This window comes from Pan troglodytes, chromosome 4, assembly GCF_028858775.2.
Source record: "Pan troglodytes isolate AG18354 chromosome 4, NHGRI_mPanTro3-v2.0_pri, whole genome shotgun sequence".
NCBI classification, from domain to species: Eukaryota; Metazoa; Chordata; class Mammalia; order Primates; family Hominidae; genus Pan; species Pan troglodytes.
This window is the reverse complement of record NC_072402.2, coordinates 136,620,195-136,640,029: the sequence shown is the minus strand read 5'-3', so window position 1 is coordinate 136,640,029 and position 19,835 is coordinate 136,620,195. Positions and strand designations below refer to the sequence as shown.

General features: G+C 41.4%; 1 protein-coding gene across 5 annotated transcripts in view; it reads right to left on the bottom strand.

Annotated features, from left to right (window-relative positions):
* The window catches only part of CTNNA1 (catenin alpha 1), a 177,615-nt gene that overhangs the window by 19,684 nt on the left and 138,096 nt on the right, over positions 1–19,835 (bottom strand). For all 5 annotated transcript variants that reach the window (XM_009449743.4, XM_016953900.3, XM_054685210.2 and 2 more), the window contains one exon: positions 10,956–11,048. In XM_009449743.4, coding sequence (XP_009448018.1) covers positions 10,956–11,048 — 93 coding nt within the window. The remainder of the gene's footprint in view (positions 1–10,955; positions 11,049–19,835) is intronic.

The window sequence follows — 19,835 nt, the reverse complement described above, 5'->3', positions numbered from 1 at the left end:
CTTTTTGGTTAATTCTAGCCATGCTAGTGGATCTGAAGTGACCACCATCCTGATAGCTGATGATGTCAGGTACCGTTCATATGTTTATTGTCCATTTGTTTATATTCTTTGAAGAGATGTCTATTCAGATCCTTCGGCTGTATTCATTGAATAAGTGAATAATGAGAGTAGTATGAAAATGCGCTGAGAGGATAATTAGTAGGATTCCTAGGTACAAGGTGCTTATGGGTTATTAGAAGTAAATGTATTTATTTTATTTTATTTTATTTTATTTTAGAGACAGAGTCTCCCTCTGTTGCCCAGGCTGGAGTGCAGTGGCGCAATGTCAGCTCACTGCAACCTCCACCTCCCAGGTTGAAGTGATTCTTCTGCCTCAGCCTCCTGAATAACTGGGACTACAGGCACCCGCCACCACATCTGGCTAGTTTTTTGTATTTTTGGTAGAGATGGGGTTTTATCGTGTTAGCCAGGATGGTCTCGATCTCCTGACCTTGTGATCCACCCGCCTCGGCCTCCCAAAGTGCTGGGATTACAGGCAGGAGCCACTGCGCCCGGCCCAGTAAATGTGTTTATAATCATGCAACTTGGGAAGGAAGCAAAGACAAGAGGAAACTGCTGGACCTGGATGAGGCAGGAGTGTGGGGGCAGCCCTGAGTGGAGGAGTCTGGGGTGATTTTTCAGATGCTTTGGATCATGGGTGTAATTCCCAATTTATTGGAGGGGTATTCAAGAATGTTGTAACTTAGCCCTCCAAAGGCTGGAGGTGAAAACAGACTAAAGATGACTCAGGCCCACTAGATTGGTGCCGCTATTCCTCTTCCCTCCTTAATACTTAGAACTGGTAGATTATCAGACTGTCAATTATAGATTCACAGGCACAGGGAACTAAGCCATCCCAGTTTATGAACTATTAATAGCCCAACACTTCCATAAGTGCCTGGGTTTAGGCAATAATTTGGAAGAAGAGATCCTTGTTTTTCTCACGTTATGCTGTGGTCTCCCACATTTTCATCCAAAAGACTTATTCCTTCCTGTCATTCCTTATCCACTACATGTGTTCACCATTGTAAGACCACTTTCTTCATTAATTAACTCATTAATTCAATAATGTATCCATGTATCAGAGTGGAGCTATACACTGTAAGAATATTTGGCTAGTGAAAATGTTTCCTAAGAGAGCCAAGTAAACATGGGCAGGGAATTAATTACACGTTTTACTTATTTTTCACTACAAAGGGAAAAATGCTTTCTTTGTAATATATCGCATACAGTATAATAGGGGAAACACCTTGCCTAAGGTTAGTTTTCTCATTTTGATTACAAAATTGTGTACAAAAGACAGCTGATAATATTAAATACTCATTTCTGATTACTCTTACTAAATTTGGAATAGAAAGAGGTGTCCTGGCTGAGCACAGTGGCTCACGCCTGTAATCCCAGCACTCTGGGAGGCCGAGGTGGGGGGATTGCCTAAACCCAGGATGCCAAGGGCTGCAGTAAGCCATGATCATGCCACTGCACTCCAGCCTGAGTAACCGTGAGACCCTGTCTTTAAAAAAATATATAGATATGTCCTTAACATGCTACTTTAATCATCCAACATGACACTGAGCTGTGAAACTATAAAATCATTTACCTTAAAAAATCAAGATGTTATTAATTGGAATACTTACTGTCACCATTGGTTAAATAATAATATAATGGACTTTCTAGCCAAAGAAATAAGGTGAGAAATGAAAATAATAGGAAAAACTGTTAGAAAAATGAGAAAAATCACATATTCCAATGCAAATTACACAGAAAATTGAAGTACACCAACTGAATTTTTTTTTTTTTTTTGAGACAGGGTCTCCCTCTATCGCCCAGGCTGGAGTGCAGTGGCATAATCTCAGCTCACTGCAACCTCCGCCTCCCGGGTTCAAGTGATTCTCCCACTTCAGCCTCCTGAGTAGCTGGGATTACAGGTGTGTGCCACCACACCTGGCTAATTTTTGTATTTTTATTAGAGATGAGGTTTCACCATATTGGTCAGGCTGGTCTGGAACTCCCAACCTCAGGTGGTCAAGGTGCTGGGATTAGTGATGTGAGCCACAGCACCTGGCCTGAAAAAACTCTTAGAATAAAAGTTCATTAATGTAACTAAAGACAATATAAAATAGTAAAAACCAACAGCCTTTCTATATGCCAGGAAAAAAAAACAGAATACAAAATGAAGGGAGGGTCAGATCTCTCACAAAGCATTTCATACGAAATATGTAAAGGTTAAATCTGTAAAGAAACGAACAGTTTCAACGAAACTGAATGAAAGTTAAAAAACAAAAACAAACAAAAAAAAACTGAACGAAAGTTAAAAAAAAAAAGTCACTTCAGTTATATACTAAGTCGCCATATATACTAAGTCACCATTAGTCACAATATTTATGTCTTAGAAAACTCTATTTCAAAATAACAATGGGAGACGTCAACCTATAAATTCAATTATGTACGTCTGTATTTAAATATATATTACAGATTAAATATACAGTATTAGGTAAATCAATAAGGAAAACACCAAAACAGCAGTAGAAAAACAGGGACAGGAATGGACCACTTACTTAAGGTAAAGTGTAAATGATGAGAAAACAGCTATTGGTTGGGGGGAGTTTACTCTTACTTATAATTTTAAAAATGGAAATTCATGTTACTATTAAATTTGCAAGGAGCCCCCAACTAGGCACAATCACTGTACTGATCGTAACTTTTAAAATGCTGTTGTTGGCTTGAGCCCCAGTACAGTGTGACATAAGGGTGGCAAGGGTGGACGTCCTTGTCCTATTTCTGATCATACAGGGAAAGCATTCAGTTTTTACCATTAAGTATAATGTTAGCTATCAACTGTTCATGGAGATTCTTTATCAGGCTAAGGAAGTTCCCTCCTTTTCCTAGTTTGTAAAGTGTTCTATCAGGAATGGATGTTGGATTTTCTCAAACACTATTTCCGTTTTGTTTCCATCATTCTGGCTATTTTGTCTTTGTCTCCTTTGCTCTCTCATCTTCTTCTAAGGTGCTGGGATTTCATCAAAGCTCAGTCCTATGCTGCCTTCTCTCCTCTTTCTACTCTTCCCACCCCTGGGCAATCTCATCTAATCTTTTCCTAGAAACTCCCCCGCTTTTTTTTCTTTCACTTGGCTTCTAAGACACAGTCAGCTTCTGGGGCTCTGGTCCTGACAGTGCTTCCTCAGGCTCCTGTGCTGGCCACTGCTCACCTCCTGAAACTCTCAATGTTAGGGACCCCAGTTCCACTCCCAGACCTTTCCTTCACGTAGACTCACTCCCTTGGTGATGTCTCACATTTACACATCCTGTTTAGACCTCTGCCCTCAACATGACATGCATCTTGCATGTCTAATAGGCACCTCAAAATTAACATGTCCAAAACTTATCTCTTTCCCCAAACCATCTTTCCTTACCAAAATAAATGGGAACTCCGTCCTTCCAGCTGCTTAGGCTCCAAACTGTGTTATATTCCCTGACTCTTTTTCTCTCTCACCTCACATCTAATCCTTCAGTAAAGTTCACCTTCAAAATATATCCAGACTCTAACCAGTGCTCACCATATCCACTGTACTCTTGCCTGGATTAGTACAATACCATCCATTTTAGTCTACTATTGCTTCTGTAATAAATTACCACAAATGTAGTGGCTTAAAACAACACAAATCTATTATCTTACAGTTTCTGGACGTCAGAATTCTGAAATGGGTCTTACAGAGCTAAAATCAACAACATTATCATCAAATCTGTGTTCCTTCTGGAGGTTCTAGTGAAAAAGCCAGCCCCTAACTTCTCCAAATTCCTGAGGCTGCCCACATTACTTGACTTGTGGCCAGCCTCTGCTTCCATCACTGTATTTTCTTCTCTGCCTCTGATGCCCCTGCCTCCCTCATATAAGGACACTTATGATTATATTGGGGGGGTCCACTGGGATAATCTAGGATAATCTTTCCATCTAAAGATCCTTAATTTATTCATCCCTGCAGAGTCCCCTTTGCCATGTGAGGTGATACATTCCTGGGCTTAGGGAATTAGGAAATTGACATGTTTGGGAGGCCATTATTCTGTGTACTGCAATTTCCTAAAGAGCCTCTCTGCTTCTTTCCCTCTTCACAGAAGTCAGAGAGATCTTGGTTTTTTGTTTTTGAGACAGGGTCTCACTCTGTCACCCAGGCTGGAGTGCAGGGGCACAATCATGGCTCACTATACCCTCGACCTCTGGATTCAAGCAATCCTCCCACCTTGGCCTTCCATGTAGCCAGGACTGTAGCCTTGCACCACCATGCCTGGCAAATTTTTTATTTTTATAGATACAGGGTCTCACTATGTTGCTCAGGCTGTTCTAGAATTCCTGGGCTCAAGTAGTCACTGTGTCTTGGCCTCCCAAAGTGCTGAGATTATAGGTGTAAGGCACTGCGCATGGCCGAGATCTTGTTATAACCTAAGTAAGCTCATGTCACTCTTCTACTCAAAACCCTTCAATGGTTTCCCATCTCAAATTAAAAGCCAAAGGCCTACGACCAAGGCCTCCAAGGCCCTGCAGTCCCTAAACTTGTTTTAGATATCTGATCTCCTTCCTCCAAGCTTTTGCACTTGCTGTTCTCTCTGCCTGGAGCTCTCTCCCCTGAGACATCCTCCGTGGTTTGCTCTGTCATTTCCTTCAGGTCTTTGTTTATACATCACTTTCTCAGTGAGTCCTTCCTGCCCATCCTAACCATATTTAACACATCATAATAAAAATTTGTGGGGCAGCTAAAACAGTGCTTCGAGGGAAATTTATAGTATTAAAATGTTTAAATGTTACCTTAGAAAAGGAGGAAGGAAGGTCTCAAGGCAATGAGTTAAAGCTTCCAATTTTAAAACTAGAAAAGGAGCAAATTAAACCCAAAGCAAGCAGAAGGAAGAAAATAAAGAGTAGAAAATTAATGAAAGACAAATTACCAAAGCTCACTCAAGAATAAAAAAAACCCTAAATATCCCTGTCTATTAAAGAAACTGAAGTCATCATTAAAAACCTTCCCACAAAGCAAATTCCAGGCCCAGCTAGAGTTTAACAGTTACCAGGCTTCACTGGTAAATTCTCCCAAACATACAAAGAACTAATACCAAATATACACAGATTTTTCCAAAAAAAAAAAAAAGAAAAGAAAAGTAGGAAACACTTTCCAATTTTAAGATACAGAAATCAGCAAAGCAACAGGCAAGCCTTATGAAAAGAGCACAGCACCTCTGGGGGGCTGGTACCTGTAGACCTCAGTCAAGGAGGGGTGGGAGGCACAGAAGGGTAGAGATGGGAGGATACAGAAAATGCTCAGAGAAACTTTTAGTAAGAAGCATCTCCCTTGAGTTCTCTGTGAAACTGCTTTGTAAAAAACCAGATTAGAGAATACCAAAGTGGAAAAGTGAAGCGATTCAAAGACAGATGGTCCCATGATTGTGAAATAATAGGTTAAGTGACAGCTGAGGCCACAGGTCTGCCCCGTCCTGTATGTATGGGGTGCTCCTTTAAGGGCCATGTATTTTCCCACCAGCTAGGGGCCAGGCCAGCCTGAGTTTATGCTTATTTGATGTGTGTCAAGCATGTCAGCCACAAATATGATCAGGGTTCCCATAAGCACAATGACAGAAGAAGCAATATGGAAGATAAATCTAGGGAGGCAGAAGGAAGAATGAACAATTTCAGAAGTAACTTCTCAATTTAGTGAGTGAGAAATACCAAAAGAAAAAAGAGACCTGGCACAGTGGCTCACAGGCTGAAATCCCAGCACTTTGGGAGGCTCAGGTGGGAGGATCACCTGACCTCAGGAGTTTGAGACCAGCCTGGGCAAACAAAAATTTTTTTAAATTAGCCAAGTGTGGTGGAGTCCACCTGTGGTCCCAGCTACTCAGAGGCTGAGGTGCAAGGACTGCTTAAACCTAGGAGGTCAAGGCTACAGTGATTCATGATGGCACCACTGCACTCTAGCCTGGGTAACAGAGTGAAAACCTGTCTCTTAAAAAAAAAAGGGTGGGGGGGGAGGAAAGAAAAAAATGTAGATAAGTAGAGGCTTCATATACTTAATTCATCCTTTGTGTAAATTTCCAAGAAAAGCCATGCATTAAACCAGGCATTATAAATCATTTAAGTGCCAGATTTGTATTAACTTAATGTTAATACGAATGTGTAATGCTCATTCTTGCATAATGAACTAAGAAAAAATATTGAGTGAGATAATCTCCAAAATGCCCTCCTCTGATTTTAAAGACTCAAAATGTCAGAAACCTGCTGCTGTTTGCAAGGTTTGGGGTTTTTGTGTTTTTGTTTCTTCTTCCTGACCAGCACACCAAATGGTTTTGAATTTAAAAATTAAAATATTTAAAGCAGCTACTATAGACTAAAACGGGCACATTCACAAGCAAAACATAATGCCTGGGATACAAAGGGTACAGATTCTGGTCTCTTCCCAAACCAATTTGTAAACTGCTTCCTCGTAAAAGTTTGTGAGACCGGGGCGCTCTGCTCGGATGGAGGCAGGTCCCTTTCCAGAGAAAAGAGTGAGAGAAAGTAGCCACCAAGTAGAAGGCAATGCAGAGAGAGAGCCGACCTACCTCCTCTTTTCTTAATGATAACAAATCGCCAAAAAATGTGGGTTCCTTCTCCCAACAAAATATAGCCACTTTTAGATTACTTCTTCCTCAACTTGATATTATATTTAGAGAAGGGGTCAAAGGGGTCATACTCTGTCACCCAGGCTGGAGTGCAGTGGTATAATCACAGCTCACTGCAGCCTGGAACTCCTGCACTCAAGCAATCCTCCTGCGCTCAAGCGATCCTCCTGCTTCAGCCTCCTGAGTAGCTGGGACTACAAGTGCACGCCATCATGCCCAGCCAATTCTTTTATTTTAGGAGATGGGGTCTCGCTCTGTTGCCCAGGCTGGTCTTGAAATACTGGCTTCAAATGATCCCCCGACCTCGACCTCTGAAAATGCTGGGATTACAGATGTGAGCACAGGGCCTGAACTCAACTTTACTATCTCAAATGTTTCGAGTTAAAGTTGTTTAACTGCTAAAAAGTGAGTACTGTAGAATGGATTTTCCTATGTCTCTCGAAAGTTAATTTGCTATAGGGCAAACTTTAAAATGGGGATGAAAGGCCGGGCACGGTGACTCATGCCTGTAATCCCAGCACTTTGGGAGGCCAAGGAGGGTGGGATCAACCTGACCAACAAGGTGAAACCCCGTCTCTACTAAAAAATACAAAAATTAGCCGGGCGTGGTGGCAGGCACCTGTAGTCCTGGCTACTTGGGAGGCTGGGACAGGAGAATTGCTTGAACCCTGGAGGCGGAGGTTGCAGTGAGCCGAGATTGCACCACTGCACTCCAGCCTGGGTGACAGAGCAAGACTCTGTCTCGAAGAAGAAGAAGAAAAAAAAAAGGGCAGATGGGGGGCATGGGGATGAAAACTCCTCTAATGGTCCCACCTGTCATTTCTCCCCACCAGAAACTAAAAATAGCATATAGGAGCCAACTCCAAACTGTAGTGCTGCCTATGTACAGCAGCCTGGGCATGAGGCATAAAACACTAAAATACATCCTAGAAACACTGAGCACCTCTTCCACACTGTGAAGAGAGGTCAACAGTAGCCTTACTATAAAGAAACACATGCTTTAAAATAATAAATGTTTGGCTACATGCTGCAGCATATTAAAACACCAAATTAAGCTCCTAGTGAATTAACTAACTACCCTAGTTACCTAACATGTTGATTAACTTGCCTAGACCTTGGAAGGGAATACCTCAAAATCAGGATCCGTGGTGCTTGTGATCACTGCCCACAAGAGAGGAGGCAGAGGTCTCCACAATCAAGGCCCTCTTCCTCCGAGGGACAGCCCTTTGCTTCCTTGAAGGAGAGATCCTCTGAGCATGAAACACACGGGCCACAGCAGGCCAGAGGCAGCACACAGAAGAGTCTGAGTTATCCTCCTCAAAGATTTTAAAAACTTTAAATTAGTTACCAACTGTTTAAAATTGAGACATGACAGAAAAATCTGAATTGCAGAATTTTTGTTTAAAATAATGAAGGGGGCTGGGCGTGGTGGCTCAGGCCTGTAATCCCAGCACTTTTGGAGGCCAAAGCAGGCATCACTTGAGGCCAGGAGTTCAAGACCAGCATGGGCAACATGGTGAAACCCCGTCTCTACCAGAAATACAAAAATTAGCTGGGCATGGTGGCACATGCCTGTAATTCCAGCTATTTGGGAGGCTGCAGCAGGAGAATCACTTGAACCTGGGAGGCAGAGGCTGCAGTGAGCAGAGATCATGCTACTGCACTCCAGCCTGGGTGACAGAGTCAGACTCCATCTCAAAAAAAGAAAAAAGAAGAAGAAACAAGTAAGAAGGAGGAGGAGGAAGGGATCTGGCAATAACGGGGCTGGGGTGAAGTCAAAGCTGCCTTACTGAAAATCAAGCACATGATGCCCAGTTTGCTGTGACCATGTCTGTAAACACCTACTTTATTTGCCATTACTGAACCTGCCCAGTCCTGTGTGCATAGCAGTTTGTGAGCAAGAGTAGCAATGAGCCCAGGTGAGAATCTGAAGAATAATCACACTTGAAAAAACATGGTTTTTTTCAGGACACATACCCAGTACCAAGTGTGGTCTGGGCACTGTCTGCCTAAAGCCTATTCCTCTTGAAATCTGTTTTAGTAGGAAAAATGAAACTGCAAGGGAGAGGAAGACACGTTGCTTTCTGATGGCTAACTCAAACCCATGTGACATGGCTTAGCCACACAGGTTATGCACACCATCATTTTCATTAGGATCTACTAGACTCTCCGTGTGATTTTTTTTCTGGGTTTTAAGATCATTTATATAAATACTCTTGGTAGGTGTGATCAGTGTAGGCTACCATCTGTTTCCACAGATTTGTGAAAGCATTGTCGCTTTTCAAGCATTTCAAGACCAAATGGAAAACCAAAGACATTAAAAACAAAGTGCTGATAGGGTAAATGGCAAACAAACTTGAAGAAAGAATCCAAATTCAAATCTGTCTCATACAACTTGGCCATCCAAGATCCTTCTGGATGTGGTGATTGGATCCATTGCAAATATCTATGCAGCTGTCAATGACTGGCAGATTTCAGGACTGGACTAACACTGGGAAAATGTCTATCAGATGATGTGAATTCACAATGGGTCCATCACAGTAATATTAAGGCAGAGCAACTCTCATTGGCAAATTAATCCACATGGTTAGGTGTTAGAACAAATGCCCTACTAACCTATGTACCAATGAGAATGCCAGATTAATAACCACCGAGAGAGGCTTTACTTATTTTGGTTGCCTACCTTGAATGTCAGGGATTATTTATATGAAAAAAGCCAAATAATAGTCACAGAATATTTTAAAATTGGTTGCACTATGACCTCTATTTCATTTCTCCAGTCCCTCTGCTTACTCTCCTTTATTTGTGGCCACTGCCTTCTGGCAGGACATGTAAAGAGAGGTAAGTCCTCAGAGTATGCCATGAGCAATTTACACATGGGAAAGTGGAGAGGAAACCTCTTCTACTGAATCATCACTTATACTCCTTAGAAATCCCTGGAATGACAAGGAGTGTCAGGCCAGACAAACAAACTCAGCTCTTCTCACAGGAAGCAGGCAACACACTGGGCACTTAAAAAGCATTCGCTGTCATGTGTGCTTCAGAGTCTTTCTAGAGGGCCAGATGAGTAACACAGCTTCATCACCAGTCTTCCAACATACCTTTATAAATGGAGACAAGTTCTTGAGCTTTCACTTCAGAAGCTGGCCAAATTAAGTTACTATCTGTATCATAAGGCTGCTTTATGACACTACAGAATAAAGAGACTAGCTTGTGAATTTGGTTTCCTCCAAAACAGAGACCCAAATACTGACCATTAAAATGAATATAGGTGAATAGTGTGAGGTAACTCTCATGGTTCCAGGATGGCCAGATGTCACAAATGGCCCTCAAGGAGGGTGTAGACTCTCCCTCAAGGAGACTGTGGTCACTGCCACCCTGTATTTTCCAGCAATGGAAGGCACCATACCTTCCTCAACCCACCAAGACAAGGTCTCACTCTGTCACCAAGGCTGGAGTGCAGTGGTGTGATCTCGGCTCACTGCAACCTTTGCCTCCCAGGCTCAAGCCAGCCTCCCACCATAGCCTCCTGAGTGGCTGGGACTACAGGTGCACGCCATCATGTTGGGCTAATTTTTGTATTTATGTATGTATGTATGTATTTTTTTTTTTTTTTTGAGACGGAGTCTTGCTCTGTCGCCCAGGCTGGAGTGTAGTGGTGCGATCTCAGCTCACTGCAAGCTCCGCCTCCCGGGTTCACGCCATTCTGCTGCCTCAGCCTCCCGAGTAGCTGGCACTACAGGCACCTGCCACCACACCCACCTAATTTTTTTTTTTTTTTTTAGTAGAGACGGGGTTTCACCGTTTTAGCCAGGATGGTCTCGATCTCCTGACCTCGTGATCCGCCCGCCTCGGCCTCCCAAAGTGCTGGGATTACAGACGTGAGCCACTGCGCCCGGCCAAAATATGTATTTTTTTTTTTTAAGAGATGGTGTTTTGCTATGTTGCCCAGGCTGGTCTCAGATTCCTGGGCTCAACTGACCCATCCACTTTGGGATCTCAAAGTGCTGCGATTACAGGCGTGAGCCACCGTGCCCAGCCCACTGTGCATTTTCAATGAAGGGCCAGGAGTAACATGTAATCTCCCGTGCAAATGTCACTTAATGTTAAACAAAAAATATTCCAAACTATGTGGGTTCTGTGTCAGTGATCTGTCCCCAAGACTTCCATCTAAAATCCTAAAAACAAAACAAAACTTAACAAAATAAACCTCATCTCCACTTGAATCAAAATTTAATTTGGTTATGCTGTCACCAGTGTCAGTTGTACTTTACCTGAGGACAGAGGGCTTCTAACTGGCTTGCAGACATTCGAACAAGCTTTACACCTTCTTCATTATTTGAGATGGAACAGGCCAAGTTGGCAACCTATAAACATAAAAAATAATCTTTAAAGATTTTTCTTTTTTGACTGCTAAGGAAAAAACACACACCTGGCCCTACCTCTGACCATTCTGGAACAGATGACAAGGGCACCAAGGGTGCCTCCCTTCTCACAGCCTGATTATTTACTTAGATGAGGACACATTTTTAACTCTACACAAAGCAAACTATACAGACTCATAACATACATCACATTGCAGGTTGGTGGCAAAACCTTGAAAGATCCCAGGGCCTGTAACTCACATGCTTTGCATGGCCTCTAACCCGCCTGAACAGTAACTTCAGAAAAAGGTTCTTCTAGTATGGGCAATAAGGTGAGAAAAGCTGAAGAATCAAGGGCATCAGGAAAGAACTGTTGTTATCCTCAAATAAAAATGTGTTTTGCAGTGTTCTTGAAGGAAGGAAATAAAAAACTCTAAGGTGCTATGCTCATTTGACAGGGAATAGATGCTTAATTTAAGGCAAGATGAATTTTATTTGAACACCAGACAATTTTTCAAACAAAAAAAAATAACATGAAGACAACATCAAGATGGACCAAAGGCAATCATGATCGAAAGTGGAAAAGGAAACTGATTATGTTTCATAGTTAAAAGCAAAACTGCCCTTCAACTGGTTTCTGAAAAACACTGACAGCTTGAATCTCTCCTGGCTGATGCGGCTTAATTTGAACCGAAATCTTTACCTTCCCGTCCAGCCATCTCAATGATACAGCTCACGTGGCCAGGAACAATCTTTCCAGGTTGTGTCATACTTCCTTTGCTGAAGCTCTGGAATGTTACTGCGTAGTGACTGCTAAGGCTGTGATCACTTATCCATATTTCTAAATGAACAGGCTTGCCAATTCCATTAGCAATATCTGGGCCCAACTGAATACACGGTACTGAGACACATCTTTACCCCAGTTGCAAACTGAGTTATGAATGATAAAGGCGTAGGCAGTTGAATATCAGAGGCACTTTCTGGGAATTTAAATGCTAGAGTAAACAAGGGCAATGGCAATAACCTTTGATTTTCACTCCTCCGCCCAACTTAAGCACATAAACACATCAGAAAAATTATACACTATTACGGCAGTTGTTTGTAGTGCTAGAGTTAAGGATTATCAGCTTTCTATAAGACTGCTAACTATCAGAATCCTGCAATGCCCAAACACAAGGAGAAACAAAAGAAGTTAACGTGCAATTTAAACATAAAAATGTAAAGGAACTGGAAAGTCAGATCTCTGATGTTTACGAGTCCTTCAAAGTCACATAAAGAAGCAACATTTACACTCCCTGACGCTTACAGTTCCACCTTCTCTGTCATCTGGACCCAAGCAGAGAGACATTTCTTTTCAGGATGACAAATCTACAGAGATGACTGGGGATTTCTATTTGTTTGCTTAAAAAATCACTGCAAAATATGACCTAAGATAAATTTTGTAAAATGTAAGACTTAAAAAAAAAGGAAACAAATATTCATTGAAGGAGAAAGCTTGAATTAGATGTGTTCATGAAGAGTAATCTACAACTTCTATTGCTTGACTGCCTTAAGACGACATTTTGAACAACAAACATAAAATCTGATGATGATCATTGAAAAAATTAGCATTTTGTGACTAACAAAGATCGCTGGTGTGCCGGGCACGGTGGCTCATGCCTGTAATCCCAGCACTTTGGGAGGCCGAGGCGGGCGGATCATGAGGTCAGGAGATCGAGACCATCCTGGCTAACACGGTGAAACCCCGTCTCTACTAAAATACAAAAAAATTAGCCGGGCGTGGTGGCAGGCGCCTGTAGTCCCAGCTACTCGGGAGGCTGAGGCAGGAGAATGGCGTGAACCTGAGAGGCGGAGCTTGCAGTGAGCCGAGATCACGCCACTGCACTCCAGCCTGGGCGACAGAGCGAGACTCCGTCTCAAAAACAAAAACAAAAAACAAAGATCCCTGGTGAGGTGCCCAGCACCCTGCCTATTCCAATCATTTAGGAGGCCACTTGAATGTTGGATCCAGGACAGTCACTACTAGCACAATCTTATTTCAATCTATATTCTCAATCTTATGAATCCTTAAAACTCAGAAAAATATTTAAATTAAGAAGCAAAAGATTTTTAAAAAAGAAGCAAAAGATTACGTAAGTACTCTCTACATCAGACACATGAGGGTAGTGTGTGGCTAAGGCTGAAATGGCTGTTAAACCATCTTTTCTGTTTCATGATTACAAACACTAACAAAACAAAGGTTATGGAAGACTTGTTCTTTATTTTAAAACATTACTTTAAAATATTTCTGGTGTACTGTTGAAGCAGTAATGTTCTACAAGAGCACACTGCCTATTTCAGGAGGCCTGGGAGGAGGAAGGAGTGCCTGTCACTAACAGTCTTCTCCAGATGAATGAGCTTCAATTCACCCCCCAGGGACAGGGCTACTCACTTCTAACAATGACAAATGTGCAAATGCAACATCACGACCATAGCTCTCTTGAGAGGCTAACCTCACATACTAGTGTCAGGCCTGACTACAGTGAAAGGAGAGGGCGAGGAGAGGAGCTTCCTAAATGCCTCTTTCTGTGGAAAATCTGGGGCTCTAGAATGACGTAACTATTAACAAAGAGACTAAAGAAGATCCTGAGGTTAGAATGAGAAACACTCTGAGCTGGGTGCAGTGGCTTCCAGTCCAAGGCAAGAGGATCACTTGAGGCTAGGAGTTTGTGACCAGCCTGGGCTACATAGCAAGACCCCATCTCTATACATTAAAAAATTTTTCATTGGCTGGGTGTGGTGGCACGCACCTATAGTCCCAGCTAATTGGAAGGCTGAGTTGGGAGAATAGCTTGAGCCCAGAAGGTCGAGGCTGCAGCAAGCCATGACTGCAAGACCATGTCCCAAAAAAAGAAAGAGGCCGGGTGTGGTGGCTCATGCTTGTAATACCAGCACTTTGGGAGGCCGAGGTGGGCGGACTGCTTGAGGCCAGGAGTTGGGAGACCCGCCCCTGGCCACATAGTGAAACCTCACCTCTACTAAAAATACAAAAATTGGCCCAGCGTGGTGGCACGCCCCTGTAATCCCAGCTGCTTGGGAGGCTGAGGCATAAGAATTGCTTGAACCCAGGAGGTGGAGGTTGAAGTGAGCTGAGATGGCGCCACTGCACTCCAGCCTGGACAACAGAGCGAGACTCTCTCAAGAAAGAGAAAAGAGAAGAGAAGAGAAGAGGGGAGGGGAGCGGAAGAGAAGAGAAGAGAAAAGAAAAACACTTGGAGCAGTTAACTTCCACAGAGAACCCAGCAGAGCCAAGACTTTGTAGAACAGTGAGAAGTATCTCTGGATTTGTTAGGAGAATAAATTATTATCTTTCCTACCACAGTTACTTGTATTAACAACTAAAATGTCTCTGATTCCCACTATTCGAAGAGGTAGGCTAAGACTGACACCACAACCACTAGTTTGAGATCAGGCAGCCCTCTTTTGTACCATCTGTGCCTACTGTGTGGAAGTTTGGACCTTGCGGAAGAGCAGGTTTCAGAAAACATTTAAACAATCGGCCTTGGGTTTTGCTGGTTTCAGGAAAACCCAAGCTCAAATCTGAGCTGTTGAGGAAATGACTCACAGCCCCCCTGTGTCAGATCAACAGATTAGACATCTGTACATGACAGACAACTTTTTCAGTCTTTTAGGAAGGCTCTACCTTTACTCCACGATGGATGATCTTTACTTACATAAAATTTGTTAAATGAAGTTTCATTTAGGAAAAAATCCCATTATGACTTTATTTCAATCCTGCTCCTTCTGTAACCATAATGACTATTTTTCTCTATTATACATAGATTTGTGATTTACTGAAGTCAAACACAAGTTGTTTCCCACTTCCTTAACTGCTCCTGGCTTCCTATTTGGCTGAGTTCCTCTTATCCTGGAATGTTTGTAGGAAGACAAGATAAGATTTCTTTTTGTTCTTGATAATAAATTAATGACTGACTCTCATAACAGTTTATACCTGTTGTAGGAGTAAGCAAGTGAGAAGAGATGTGGGACAGGGAGCTTTTAAGTCTAAATAATGACCCACCAACGCAGTAGCAGCCCAAAGGAACAGAGCTCAAAACATTCATCTCTTCCCCTGTGCCCCTGGGCCAAGCTAGCACCCGAGTTCTCTTCTTTAAAATGATCTGAATGTCTAAAAGTCAAAAATAACAATAAAATCAAAAACTCAACTTTTACAAACTTGCCGTACGTAAAGTAAAAGTCCCAAATGCAGGTCATAACATTTCAGAGGCACTCAATAAGTTTTTAACAACTACTTCCAAACCCACAGGGGAAATGATGATAAGCCCCTACCTTTCCAATTTCCAGGGAAAGGTGTTGGTGATCTTATTAGGAGAAACAAGGTATCTTACAATACTGAAAAATGAAGTATGCATGGATAATAGAAAAATTCTACAACTAGATTGTGGTGATGGGTGCACAGTTCTGTAAACTTACCAAAATCTGAATTGTACACTTAAAATGGTTAATTTTATGGTATACAGATTATGCTTTAATAATGCTTTTTCAATTTTTAATGCAGAGCTAAGCAGGTGAAAAATTAAGAGAAATTCTCAGAGGCTAGAAAAGAGAAAGGAGAACTTCAGAGAAGTAAGCAATCAGCCAAAACAGTGTTTCCTCTGGTTGGTGGTGGGGGGTTTTGCAGGGAGGTACCATTTCATGATGAGAACTTGGGTTTTAATGGGCCAAGGCCAGGGTCCTCTCAAGGTAGATGACTCAGATCAGAGACTGCACAGAGCTGGAACAGGCAAAAGGCAACAACCCTAGTAAGTGATCAACCCTAAGAGTGATCAAGAAAGTCACCATGGAAAGAGTAGGGTATTTCTCAGTCTAAGCATTCGCTCAGGGAGGAAAAGAAGAAAAAGCCACTATACCCCACTCCAAATTCTAATCAAAAGCTGGCAGAGGTTTAGGTATAGAAATTATGTTATGTATATGGTTCAGAAAACTTTTACATTTAAGAGGTTATGTATTAGTAGTACCTCTAAGCAGGTGGCAGAAGCAAATATAAATGAAAATTTTACCTCATGGAAGGTAAGCTAAACACAGGCCTCAAAGAATTCCCACAATAAAACTCCAGGAATGTGAACTCACAAATTAAAAAAACAAAAACAAAAGTATACAAGGAAATGAGCTGTCTTGGGCAAGAATAAGCAAAACCACCACCTGTGTAATCAGATCCATAATAACGCAATACTCAAATGATCGAAAATGCAATTTAAAAAATATATTTATGTTAACAGAAGAGTACAGATAAGGAAAAAGACACTCAAAAATAATTAGGCAGATTTGAAAAGGATCAAAATAGAAGTTCAAGAAAAAAGTAGTAATTTTTACCACTTCTAGAAATTTAAAGTGATATTGACTTAAACTCTACTGAAAAGAGAATTAGTAACCTAGAAAGTCAAAATGAGGAAATTCTTTAGAAAAACCAAGATATTTTCATCTTATGGAAAATGTGGAAACCACAAAAGAATTTAAGAGACATGCAAGATAAACTGAGAAAGTCTACTATTTAACTACCAAGAATTTCAAAGAAAGAACAGAGAGAATGATGGGAAAGACAATGCTGAAAGAGATAATGGCTGAATGTTTTTCAGAAGGGATGAAATATCATTTTCAGACTTGGGAAGACAAATTCCAAATGGGGCAAATAAAAAGAAATCCACACTTAGACGTGTCGTAGTAAAGCTTTAGGATAACTTGTTTTTTTTTTTTTTTTAAGACAGGGTCTCACTCTGTCACACAGGCTGGAGTGCAGTGGTGCAGATCACCACTCAGATGATCTTGTAATCATTTCCATTCACATGGTATTATATGAACCACTTTTAAAGTTCTCTACTTCTAGTCTACCTAAGTGTGTGAATAATTTATAAGTAAAGCTAGCAAAGGTACTGTCTAAACATTAATCCATCAGCTCTACTGATGAGGAAACAAGAAGGCTGTATTAGGCCATTCTTGCATTGCTATAAAGAAATACCTGGGATTGGGTAATTTATAAGAAAAGAGGTTTAATTGGCTCACAGTTCTGCAGGCTGTACAGAAAGCATAGTAGCACCTGCTTCTGAGGAGGCCTCAGGAAATTTCCAATCATGGTGCAAGGCAAAGGTGGGAGCAGACATATCACACGGTAAGACGAAGAGCAAGAGAAGGGGTGGGGGGGAGTGGGGGAGGAAGGTGCCACACACTTTTAAATGACCAGATCTCATAAGAACTCACTATCACAAAGACAGCACCAGCTATGACAGATCCAAACACCTTGATCCAACACCTCCCACTAGGTCCCTGGAGATTACAATTTAACATGAGATTTGGGCAGGGACAAATATCCAAACTGTATCAAAAGCTGTATCCAAACTGCATCTCTTTTCTGGAACAGAGCAAAGGTTGGGCAGAGTGCTTCTTTAGTCATGCCTACCAATGCTCCAAGAGAAAAGAAGAATCCTGATGCCCCTTGAGAACAAGATTCATCCAACTGCCTTTGCTTGATCATCCCATAATGTGACGAGGTAGTTAAATTCTGCCTAAAAAGCTTATTTTTGGTCAAAGTGTTAAAAATAGAACACATGTAAGACAATTTTGTCTCAAACAAAAGTAAGGGTCTGAACTTACAAACCCTTGAATATGTGAGAAAAATCAAGCTAGTATGCTTAGAATTCTGGAATCCAAGGTCAGCATTCTCCCCAAGGACAGCTAACTTCTCTCGTGAAAACATTCCATAATCTGAGAAAACGGAAGCTTCATTTAAAATTTACTTTTTGCCAGAATATCAGCCTACAGTACTGAGAAAATACCCAAGATGTCACAGGTAGTCACGTCAGGTCAGTGTTTAATTCAAATGCTCCTTACAGAGCCTTTTTCAAGGCCACTTTACCACATATTATCAGCATACTACGGAATAAAAGTTATAATGCAGATCATCCAATTTGCAGTTAAAATATACATTTCAAACCAATAAAGCCATAGCCTATGAAGTTCCAGATAATGGGAAATACTGTGTGTGCTGGGCGGGGGCGGGGGGGGGGGTGCGGTGTGAGGTATAGGTAACAGCTCAAAAGCATGCCAGTTACATTCACTTTTTGGTTCTTAATTCACAAGGTAGTCCATGGAATAGAATCTTATTGTAGCAAATTCATTAGAATAACAGCCACATTTTAATACAAGGTCTGGAGCTGAGGGGAAAGGATTTTGGACTGAAGTTACTGGTAGCAGCGGGGAAAGGATGAAACACAATCAGCTGTATATATCATATGAATAATATATCATTTTTATAGGCAGGATTTCATTAATGGCATTTTCCCTATGCCACTCTCTCAATTCACAAAATTGAAAATGTACTCAGAAGAGAGCAAAATAAAAGGTAAAACAATGCTCTTTAGCTGTTTAAGCTGCTCACAGCCAAAGGAGGTGGGCAAGGAATGAAGCAATTAAAAAGGACACATGGTTACTGCGTTATTGACAAAAAGGTTAATATTTCTGATAGCGAATAAATTCTTCACCTCAGTACACTTTAAATTGAAGAGCAACATAAAGAAATCATGAACTTGATAGGGGAGAAAGGGGTGAGTATAAAAGGTGTTATCCTTACCATGGCCTTGAAAGGCCATGTTATTTTATAAACAGATGAAAGAAATGCCCTCAGTGCTATGCTACGCTCCAGAACAGAAGAAAATGGTAAAGGGAAGAGCCATCCAGCCTACCAATACCGGCCCTCTGGCTCCTGCTCCCCTTACTCACTGGCCTTGAGGATAAACAACATCTATGCACCCTTCACACAAGAGAAGTGGCTTCAATACCATGCAGGGAGTTACCAGATTCCACTGAGAAGTGCAGTATGAGGCGGTCACAGGTCCCAGCCAGACCCTCAGAAAATAACAGTTAAGAGAGATCTCATGGCGAATATTCTGCTATTTGCTTTTAAGTAAAATCACAAAAGATTCTTATTAAAATAAGGACCCGGAACTGGGCACAGTGATGTGCACCTGTAGTCCTAGCTACCTGGGAGGCTGAGGAGGGAGGATAGCTTGAGGCCAGGAGTTTGAGACCAGTGTGGGCAAAAAAGCAAGAACCACATCTCAAAAAATAATAAAGATCCAATAGGCAGCCTGCACCACACAGACTCCCTGACACTGTGTATACACAGGGGGACTAGAGGAATTTACTTCTGTCGATAAAACCTCAATAGTCAATATGTGGTTTTTATTCTTGAAACGAATCTTATTTCCATAGTGTGATATACACACAAGGCATCATAAAACACTTCCACTTCTGAGTGGGTGTTAGCCCTAATACTACTCAGGAACTATTCATATATTTGAAGCAACTTTATGTGAAACTCCAGATTAAAGCATAACCTTTTTATACTATTTTATTTGGTCTGGGAGAAAAGTATTTCTATCAAAGCAACAGATAAGATTTCCAAAAACCAAGTTAGCAAGAGTCAACACATCTGCCCCAAATTTGTTTTGGTCATGTATTAAAATGCTACTGAAATAACAGCTTTTGTTCAACTTTCATTTCAAACGCTGATAAAATGGACAACTTGCACGTATCACCTCAGTACAATTTCTACTACATTGTAAAAAATATATACATTATATAAATACATATTTAGTACAAGATAATCTTTATGTGAGTAGAGATTATTGTTGTATTCACTACTATATTCCTAATGTCCAGAACTGTGACCAGGACATACTAAGAAATCTATAAATACTTATTTTAAGAATTTTGTTACAATTTTCTTCTCCCTCA